This window comes from Zeus faber, assembly GCF_960531495.2.
Source record: "Zeus faber genome assembly, chromosome: 18".
Classification (NCBI taxonomy): Eukaryota; Metazoa; Chordata; class Actinopteri; order Zeiformes; family Zeidae; genus Zeus; species Zeus faber.
In genome coordinates, this window is record NC_137210.1 from 21,921,003 (window position 1) to 21,932,059 (window position 11,057).

An 11,057-nucleotide genomic window follows, 5' to 3' on the forward strand; every position below is an offset into this window, starting at 1 on the left:
GTCTACTCTACCTCTACTCTACCTCTCCTCAACCTCGCCCAACTCTACCTTTACTCTACCTCTTCACTACCTTCCACTACTCTACCTCTACTCTCTCTCTCTCTCTCTCTCTCTCCATCCTACCGCTACTCCATCAGGAAATGATGAGGGAGCATTTTGCAATCCATGAAAATATATGATGTAATATCCTTTGATGATTACATTTTTCAATGTAAAGAACTAATGTGATGTGAGTTGTAATCCACTTTGGAACGTTTTATCTGGGAAAAGGCGATCAAGGGGCCACTTATCCCAGAGTTTTTCAGCCGGCAGGTCGAACGCGCCACGTCCTTGTCCTCCCTTTAGAGTTTGCCCTCTCCGTGCAGAATGGTTCTCCGTAGTGGTATTATGCCATAATTAGCGCGTCAACAGCACTCCGCACCACATTTACATGCACAGCAATTAGATTGTACCGAGGCCCCATTCATCTGTGCGGAACCTTAAGTCGGAGGGGCAATAAAAAAAAATAAAAAACGAGCATCTGTTGCATGAACGCTTCCAAATCATCCCGGGGCGGCCGTCACGGCAGGTGCTCAGGGCTCCCTCACGCAACATACAGTACGCTAATGACAATGTAGGCGGAGCGGCGGGAAGCGAGAGAGAACTAATCCAACGGTGCCGCGGAGAGAAATGCGCACAATTTAATTAGTAATGTTGCATATTGATATAGCAACCCAGTTGTTTAGGTGTTTTGGCTTTTTAGCAACCTGAATGAAAACTGCTTTAATCAACAAGTAAAATTGATATGTTTCAATGTCTCAATGTTAATAAGAGGCCTGTGCACGTTTATACGTGTTATTCAGACATATTTACACTTTAGTTGTATTTTCAAGCAAATGTAACAGCGGATGTGTATTACTGGTTTCTAGTTGTATACTGTGTTCCAGCCCCACCTCAAACCATTTACACCCTGCTATGTCATCTGTGTTGTCCCCCCATAACCCTGAGCCCCCTCATCTGTTCTCCCTGTGCCGTAGGCTCTGGCTGCAAGATGCGAACGTTGGACAGTGGCATCGGGACCATCCCTCTTCCCGAGTCCTGTTCCTTCTTCTCCTCCATCCTGCACCTCCTCCCCAAATCCGCCTCCACCCCAGAGCAGTCCCTCAGTCCTCCCAGTGCTCCCGGCTCCTCCAGCGAGGAGGTGTCCCCCTCCCCGCTACCCCGCTGGAAAATCCCGTCCGGCCTGAAGGACCGCGGCCTCCCTCCGGGGATGCCCAACTCCCTGTCCGACTCCTCCGTCACCCTTGTCCAATCGGTGCCTTTCCCCACTGTGGCCTTCCTCCAGCCCCTCCAACCCCCGTGTGAGCCCGTTGTCAGCTCGGCCGGTGTGTTTGACACGCAGAGCAGGCTGCCCCGTCTAGTCCAAGGTAAAGCGCCGTGACGGGAGTGATGTTTGCTTCCTGTTGGGTGTTCCCATCGCATTGCTGTGGGAGTGAATTTTTCCGAAGCGTCGCTTTTTTCTAACCTTCATTGACCCGGGGAGGGACCCAGGATTTTCTGGGAACGTTTGCAGAGGGAATCACATTCATGAAGTTATACACACTCTCAGCGCAGACATGCCGACAATGTAATCCTACGCCATCCCAGTGACAGGTGTTCAACTAGGCCAGTGTATTTCAACCACCCTAGGGTGCCGTGAGAGCCAGGCGTGCCTCGGAAATGTTTCAAATTTCACAGAGAAAAAAAAATGACTAATGGACACTCGCTCTTGTGTTCCAAGATCAAGGTTGCAAGGCTAATCAATCCAATCCGTCAGTCCCAGCCAGAAAACCAACTCTGCGTTCATCACAATGAGCTCGGGCTTCCCACCGAAAGTGAAAACTATTAACTTAACATTAAACCCTTGAACTTAATATTCAAACCACAAACTGAGTTGAAACGACACGGGGAATGTTGATATTTTCGGATGATAAGGCAACGACTGGAAAAGTTAACAAAGGTTTTCGAAGGTTGTTGTTGTTTTTTTTTTACACAATCATAAACATTTATCTTGGATTTTATTCATTCAAAGGATACATAAAGACCTTAGGTATGATTCGAACAGATGTGAAACCATATCCGTCCGTCCTTTCATTGCTCCTTAAACGATGCATGCCCCGTTAAAATTTAAGACGTTGTAAGACATTTTAATGGCAGAGTTTAACGAAATGTCAACGATTCACTCCCGTGTGCCACGATGGAAGACCTCCTTCTCCTTCTTCTCCTCATTCTTCTTCTTCTTCTTAGCCTTCTTCTTCTTCTTCTCCTCCTTCTTCTTCTTCCCACGCATGCCCCCCTCTGTCTCGCTGTTCGCAGTTTATTGAACGTTTTTGAATATTACACGCGTCCAAATTGCACCAATTTCGACACGGCACGTACTTGGGTCCCCGGCAATACACCTGTCAAGTGTGAAGTAGATCTGAACGGCTGTCGAGATAATCGAAGGACAGACAGACAGACAGACAGACAGACAGACAGACAGACGGACACACAGACACACAGACAGACACACATACATAGAGACATACATAGATACAGACATACATACAGACAGACAAACAGGCAGACACACATACATACATAGAGACATACTTGTACATAGAGACATACAGACAGACAGACAGACATCGATACGTACATAGAGACATACCGTACATACACACAGACAGACAGACAGACATAGATATATACATAGAGACATACATACACACAGACAGACAGACAGACAGATAGACAGAGATTCCTTCCTTATTATTATCATTATTATTATTATTATTATTATTATCATTATTATTGTTATTATTATTATTATTATTATTATTATTATTATTATTATTATTATTATTATCATTATTATTATATAATGCACCTTTGACAGGCAGTCAATTCCCGTCTTCGTGCCTCCACCGCGTCGTCGCATGGTTGCCATGGGAATGGACGTGCCAAATCGCCAGCTGTATTTATAAAATAGGGTTTCAGAACAGCAGAGGTGACAGTGTGGTGTCATTACAACACGTGAAGGCGGCATCAAAGCAGCAGAACCTTTCTGCGGGGAGGTGGAGGAGGAGGTGGGTGGAGGAGGCGGGGGGAGGAGGCGCGGACCATCAGCATGCTCATCAGAGCAGCGCTGGAGAGGAGCGCTCATTTACACTGTCAAGGGGGAAGATGTATTCCGCATTAGAGGGCTTTTTAGGAAATAAATCACAGCGGCGCTTATTTACTGCTTGTGTTTTCGCTGCGGAGCCCCGAGGGGAGTCAGCCGTCGTGGGCACCGCGTGCATTATGGCCTGCGCAATTTGGGGGGGAAAGCGCGTCGCCGTTTGGAAAATGGAAAACTTTTAGTTAATATTCCGGAGCTTTGTCGAACGGGGAAAAAATTGTTTCACCGCGAAGGTGGAGGGCTTGGACTGACAGCCAGTGGTGAATCAAGGTTGGCAGGAATTAAGGGTAAACTTTGAATTCTTAAATGTATTTGTTTGGAATGGAATGGAATTCAAAGTAAAAAATAAAACAAAATAAAAAAAATCTTCTCTCATTAGATTCGAAAGATTCGAGGAAAACTCGTTGAATTTGTATTCAGAATTTGTATTCAATTTCAATTTGTATTCAATTTGTCGGCAGACAAACTCCATAACTCCATGTCCCTTGTGTGGATCAATATCGTGCCATCGACTCTGAATTCAAAACCGTGGATTTGTGATCCCTGAATATTGCCGCAGGTCAAAGTCGCTCAGAACTCAACCGCCGTGGTTTTAGAACCACAAAGGCGCGGAACAGGGCGTCTTTAGGCGTGACCACCGACCTCCCACCCGCCCCCTGCCAAGTCTCGGTCCGGGTCCGGGTCCGGGGTTGAGCCACGCGTCATCCGTGTCCCCTTTCCTTTCGCAGGCGGACTCGAACCAAAGAGGACGACCTACGTGAAGACAAAAGCCAGGGCGGCCCCCGGGCAGCAGAAGGAGCAGACCAGGCTGCAGCTCGCCAACTGTAAGAGGCCGCGCCCTCTCACGGGCTTTCCAGAGGAGTGACACAACTGTGCCAACCCCAGCCCAGCTCACCTTTTATTTTTATTTTTATTTTTTTTCAGGGTTTTATTTCAGCCCCTTTTGTCGTCGTATTTTATTGTACTGTTAAATACGGCGGCGGCGTGGCGGCGGCGGCGTGGCGGCGGCAGCGGTTCAGCCGTAGGAGCCGGTTTGTCATCGTTTCTTCTTGCGGGGGTTATTTTCTGAAACTACACTACAGTTAATCATGTTAAATTAAATTAAATTGAATAAGGTGGCGTTATGGTGTTCGTTTAGGCGGGTTGAGCCTCAGGATCCACATTTTGTCCTTAGTCATGAAGTCACTAACCGAGCATAAGAATTGAGCCGTTGTAATTTATTTCACTAAATGAATAGTGCAGTAAACTGCAGTGTTAGGAAACAGGTTGGAAATTGTGTTTCAAAATAAAAGTAGAAATTCAGTAGAGTTGAAAAAATATATATATATCGGTTTTCGGGGTGGACATGGAGGTGACAAATGGCTCAAAGTGGACCCACGACCCGGTTTGGGGTCGGGACCCGCCCGTTGAGAACCACTGATTTAGACTTTTATCTTTCAACGTCACATTTGCACGTTTTATCTTTCAGGCCTTTTGTTGTCACTTTTAAGCCCTAACTTTGTGTGGTCATTTTTAATGAACGGCTCAAATGAATATGTCCGAATGAACTCCCTCATTCTGCTCCAAATGAAAGCGCCTGCTTATACATGACGCCTTTGTGCGACTGACACCACACTCCGTCCTTCACCGAGCATTTTTATGTCACACTTTTTTGGGATTCACCCCCACGTGCTTCTCCCTCCGCAAATTCCACAAAATATTCATATTTACATATTTAGTTCCCGTGCGGATCCGGACCAGTTTAAAGCTTGAAGCTGATTGTTTTGAAGTAACTTTGGAGACAGGTAAAAATCCACCGCCATGAGTCGTAAAGAATTTAATGTTGAAATGTTTTTTTTTATAATACCAGATGGTGAATTATTGTCACCGTGCATAGAATTACACATTAATATAGATATATGAGATATGAGCTCCGCTGATAGAAAACACACCATGAATTGCTTTTTACCATTTTCATTGGAACTAAAGTCACCCTGTCAAATAATAGTGAAAAAGAATCATTTGTGCTTTTGAAACAACAAATAAGCTGATATACGACGTTTTGCTTTCGGTTCCCGGCGGCATTTATCATTTTCAGTACTTTCTCTTGATTTCATTTCTTTGTTTTACCAAAGAAAACGGTCAACGAGAATTTCTCAGTCCTGGGGAAGAAAAGGTGTTTTTCAACACAAAGCCTCCCTTTTCCAAGCGGAAACTCATCAAAAAAGACGCGTTTCGGGCCTGAAAGGCTTCACACGGCGGCTCACCTCACCCGCCCTCCCTCACCCGCTCTCCCTCCTCCTTTCCAGAGCCGCCAGCAAGAAAACCCGGACTGGAAAGGCGAAACAGCCAGTCGGAGTGGGCGTCGGACGCGCGGGAGGAGGATCCCAAGAGTCCCGCCGACCGGACGGCTCGCCGGCCAATCGGGACGCGGCGCTCTGCTTTTTGAAATGTTGCGACCGGATCAGGGCGGTGACGCTGCGGCGTTAGTGAGTTAAAAAAAAAAAAAAAACAACAACAACAAAAAAAACACTGAGTGTCCTGGGCTGCGCTTCACGTAGTACATAGCTGATGTCGTTTTAAAAATCCGTATTATTACCTTGTGACTGTAGCGCTTCGTTAGAGATGTATTTAAAAAAAAAAAAATCATCTTTTATATGTGTCGGACGGAGCCTCGATGGTTCCAAAGTGCCAAACTCCCATCGCCGCTCTTATAAAGCGTCCGCTTCCCCCGCTCGCCGCCGGGCGCGAATACTCGCACTGACTCGGGTTCCTTCACCTTATCTCGCCTCGCAAGAGTTTCCCGCATGCGACCTCAGGCTCATCAACACTTATACGCAGAAACCAAGACGCGGGCGGATGCTCGTCCCGTTTTCGGGGTTTGTGAGAAAAGGCCAAATTTGGGAGGCAAGGTTGTCATTTAAAGTGCAATGTTTTCAAGGTCATTATTCATGTGCGGGAATAGCGGGAATAGTGATACGAAACCCCCCTTTTCAGAATAAATATATATCATTTGAAAAACGTTTTTTCTCTTATGACTCGAGGTCCCGTTCCTTAAATAATGGAATCCACTTTCGTCCATGGACGAAAGTGGATACGTGTAAAATGTGGTACTTATTGACACCTGCTCCGCGGCGATGACGCCGAGACGGCGGGCGCCTCGGCACGTCGTGGGTGTTGCCGCGCCGGCTCAGGGAAAATACCGCGTCGACGCCGTCTCGATCGATGCCGCGGGGCCTTTTTTTTTTTTTTCAACGTGTCGAGTCCCGGTCTGGAACCCGTCCGACGGTCGTGCTTCGGTGGTCGCTGGTCTGGACGCTGTACAAACCCCCCCCCACCGTCAGACGCCGGGCTTCCCTCTCTATTCCGTACGCTGTGTTTTTTAATAGTGAATGTTTTAGTGTCGCCAATGCATCCCATATCGGACACGTTTGACGGTCTTAGCTGCCGCCCCCTCACTCGCCCCCCCTTGTCCGTGGGCTTTAGCGCCCTCCGCGCCCCTGTACACATACCTTTCGACAAACCCCGTCGCCGAACACGCAGCTTACCACGTCCAACACCGAATGAATGCGAAGCCGAGATCCACATATCAGATGTACCGCGATGAGCCCAGCGAACGACGCACCCCGGAGCGCCGTCACGTGACGCCGTGTCGCCCCGCGCCTCCGGCCCGTCGGCCCCTAATTTGACGTTCACCATCGCCCGCCCCGCGGGTTTTTTTTTCCCGGCGAGCGCGCACCCGGTGTTTTTCCCGTGTGACCGCAGGGGGGTCCGCGTACCACGTGAGTGGCGGGAGGCCGGACCCGGAGGGGGGCGGCGCCGGGGATACGGGCGGGGCGGAGCACGGGGCGCGCGTTCGTTTTGATACGATTCGTACACGAGCTGTGCGGCTCTCGCGAGAGTATTGTATTTTTCTAGCGCTCACTCCGACGCGTCGACGCCCCTCTGGACGTCTACCCCACCGCGTGGCGTTGCGCGTGCGCGCCCTCCACCCCGTTTTTTCTTATTTTCATTGGTAGAACCCAGTAGCTGTGACGTTTCCCGTGTTGACAATCTCCTTCGCCGTGCTGGTTAACAACTGTATATCGATGACATTCTTTGTTTTCATGTATATGATGAAAGGGAAAAAAAAAAAAAGGAAAATAAAAAATATTTCAATACGTCAAGACGACGTCTCTGGGGTGTCGCATCCTTTTTCATCCACCGCTCTGGAGGTCCTTGAAAGGGGCGGTGGCGTTGCCGTCTGCCGTCCGCCCATCTGTCCGTCCGTCCGTCTGTCTGTATCTATAGTGGTTTTGCTAAAGCATTTATGATATGATGATTTATGATAATGAAATTACCGGGTAGTGCATCCCTGTGTTCCGAGAAAACCGAACGGGGGAAAAGTGGAAGACGAAATTGTCTGGAGGAAGCCTTTAAGCCAATTTTCACAACCGCCGCAAATGAACAAAATGGAGGAGATATTGGCGCCGTGCACATCCAGACGACTTGTTTTCCGGGCTTTTTATTTATTTATTTATTTATTTTCCCCCCATCTCTTTATTTTTTTTAATCTCCCGAGCGGAGAGAGCGAGTTTCTGACTTCCGCACCTCCGTTTCGAGTTCCACAAACAACGTTTTTGTCGGTTTAACAAAGCTGCCCATAGCATCTGCTGTGCCCGACTCATAAAGGACGGGGTTTTTTTTATGACGCCAGTAAACCCAAACTAGTGGAAACCAGGCGACGCAGGGGTGAGGGCGCCCGCGTAATTAAGAATGTTTTCTTCCTCGGCAACACGGACGTGATTGTTTTTTGGAGCGGGGGTCTCCACGGGGCCGAGGGGTGATGAGCGAAAAAAAGTCGGAAGAATTAAAACATCACAAACGTCCAATTACCAATTCCACGTTTAAAAATAAATAAAACAAAATAGTAATTTAGTGATTATCTCATTGATTTCAAGTTGTTGTTTTTTTTACTTTATTTGAGTCACTTTCACCTGCTTGTTTAGTTATTTCAACTTGCGTAAGTATTGCTGTTTACCTGCGCTGTTGAGAATTGGTACATATACCAAATACTAATACAAAGTAATATAGTAAATGGATTTTTACAGTAAAGGATTTTTTTTAGGCCATATTAGTTATTAGTTAGGCTATACACTCAAGAAGCCTGCCCAAAAAAAACAAAACTTTTATCTTTGGGAAAATACAATTACAGGCTGAAGTGTATGAGTTGAGGCGTACTGTAGGTGGTGGTTGCATCGTAAAAAAACAGCACTACATGCAGTCCCTGGGTTACGAACCAGTTCTGTTTCTAAGTCTGTCTGTCAGTTGAATTTGTACATTGTTCGTAAGTCCAACCTTATGTAAGTCGGAACAGTTATGTAAGGTTCACGTCTAGCCTCAGTTAGTAAAATGTTTGTCTTCGTATAATATATATTTAACCTAAAACATTTTAAATATAATAACACAGTAACAATAATAATAATAATAATAACAATAATAATAATAATAATAATAAATAAAATAATAATAATAATAACAAATAAAATAATAATAATAATAATAATAATAATAATAATAATAATAATAGTACATGCACCTACCCTACAGTACAGTGAGTTGGATGAATTTAGCAGGCAGTCCCACAACTTACACATATTGTTAGTGGTGCACAATCTGCTTATATTTTCAGATCATCTTTTTGGAGATGGCTCTAATCTCATTATACAAAGAAGATCTTGCAACTTGTAAGGCCTTGATCAGACCATTATCCAAATTCATTAAACCTCAAAAGACTACGAGCTAATTGAAACCCCTGCCAAGGCCTGGATTTAAATAAATATCGGATGTTAATTTGTTAATTAGCCACTTTTAAAACAAGCTATTAACCCAGCGGGTCGCAAAAAACTTCTTGGCAGTTGCCTCGAGTGCGGCTGGTGACCGATAAATAACCACGATTTACCGGTGAATAAATGAAAACTTAAAAAGTACAAAAAAAAAAAAAAATGTGTCACGAACCCCTCGTCATCAGACGACTCGACGACAGCGAAACCCTAACGCGGAGCCTCTCTCCCTCTCCCTCTCTTTTTTTTTCTTTTTTTGCACCCGTCTCATTTTAATTCTGGGCTGTAATTGTCTTCCTCCTCATGCGGCGCTGTGCTGGCAGGTGCAGTCAGCCATACACGGCTCAAATTAGTTTGGGCTGTGAAAAGAACAGGTTGATACGGTGTCAGCGCCCAACAGCAGGAGTCCTGGTTACGAAGGGATGGGGTTCGGCGAGGGCTTCAACGGGCTCCAACCTCACATTAAATATTAGCCCACGGTGTACAATTCTGGGCGGGGGGGGGGGGGGGCTAATCCATTTTTTGAATCCGTGAAAGAGAATCCAGTCGGTTTCCCCCTAAATGTCGTGGAGAGAGCGCTATTAGCTTTTCAAAAGCCTTTTAGAAACGCTTTTCTGTCCAGAGCCTTATCAACCGGCCATTTGTGACGGATTTTTAGTCCATTTTTGCGGCATGACTTATGGTTTAACTTTAAATTAAATTGCCTTAAATTGTGCTTCTTTACGTGTTCCCCGATCTGATTTACGGATGGTTCGGACTAGTCCAGCGTGACTTTCCTAAACTCCTCCCCGTTTAGTCTGAGGCTGACTTAGAGTCAGTGACAGGAAGTGACATAGGTGGGCGCGCGGATGGGGGGCGCGTCCCGCAGCAACAACCGCCTGCAGGGGCCCTCACACTCGGATCCATCGATAAGAACGAGGGAAATAGCTTTTCCACTCCCCGTTATCTTCGTCCGTATCATACACCCCATCATAAGCAAACTCATCTCCATCATGTACTGGGAAACAATTTGGGGTCGAACTTCACAAAGTAAAACTTCTGTTCAGCCGCTGCACAGGGGGACCGAGTTGGCGCTGTTTATTGATTACCTCTCGGAAATGAAAATAAATAATGGATCTCTCTCTCTCTGAAGCCCCTCTCCCACCTGGAAGCCCTAACACCGCTGGATATAAATCATCCGGTAAAGGCAGTAGGTATCGTTCCGGCATCAGCCTCCTTTACGGAGAAGTTCCGTAGGGAGTCTGTTCCCACATGATGACTGTCACGGAGACATTTCGTAACAGGTTTTGAGTTGATAAAATTACGTCCAGCGTAGATGCCATTGCTTGGACAATCTGTCGGGAACAGACGTACAATCCAAATCTTTTTTTTTTTTTTGTTCTTCATTTTTTACCCCGGCTCAGACCGGCGCTTGTGCCCGATGTCCCCGCAACCGCACACCTAACTCCACAAGACGCGTCTAGGGAGTGGCACTTTAAAAAGGAACACTATTTAAGAATAAAAAGACCCGTGTCCGTAGAGAGCGGTCGTGTTCCAGTTTCCCGTCTCTGCGGGTTAGCGTTACGGTTTGGATTGTCTTTTTGTTGTTCCTCCCGAAGGCAAATCTTCTTCAAATCTTTTTTAAAAATATTCGGAGAAACCCACTATTTGTGCTTTGTCGGTATTCGTATTCGGCTCCATGCCTGCTTTAGGTGCTTGCCCCTGCAATGTTTCTGCTTCCATTCCCACACGCTTCCAGCTGTACCGGCATTTTTCCATGAAATGGTCGAGGGTGGGGAAATTTATGGAAGGGCTTAGCGGAACATCCACACCAGATCGTGTTCCCACGTTACGCCAATATGGAATATGGCCAGTGGATTAACGGCTTTAATTCCATGTTGGCAAGGGGCTTTAGAAAACACAATGACACAGACACAAACACACACACACGCACACGCACACGCACGCACGCACACACACACACATACACACACACACACACACACACACACACACACACACACACACACACACACACACACACACACACACACACACCATATGAACACCTTCATATTATACTTTTCCTTTTGAATTTC

General features: G+C 46.4%; 1 protein-coding gene across 1 annotated transcript in view; it reads left to right on the forward strand.

Moving 5' to 3' along the window:
* Nucleotides 1-5,487, forward strand: part of LOC307243931 (uncharacterized protein) — a gene marked incomplete at its 5' end in the record, with an annotated part of 51,323 nt that extends 45,836 nt beyond the window's left edge. Inside the window, 3 exons of the mRNA XM_080018900.1 lie at nucleotides 1,017-1,406; nucleotides 3,907-4,002; nucleotides 5,467-5,487. Of these exons, the coding sequence (XP_079875026.1) occupies nucleotides 1,017-1,406; nucleotides 3,907-4,002; nucleotides 5,467-5,468 (488 nt within the window). The 3' untranslated portion in view covers nucleotides 5,469-5,487. The remainder of the gene's footprint in view (nucleotides 1-1,016; nucleotides 1,407-3,906; nucleotides 4,003-5,466) is intronic.
* Between the last annotated feature and the right edge of the window lie 5,570 nt (nucleotides 5,488-11,057).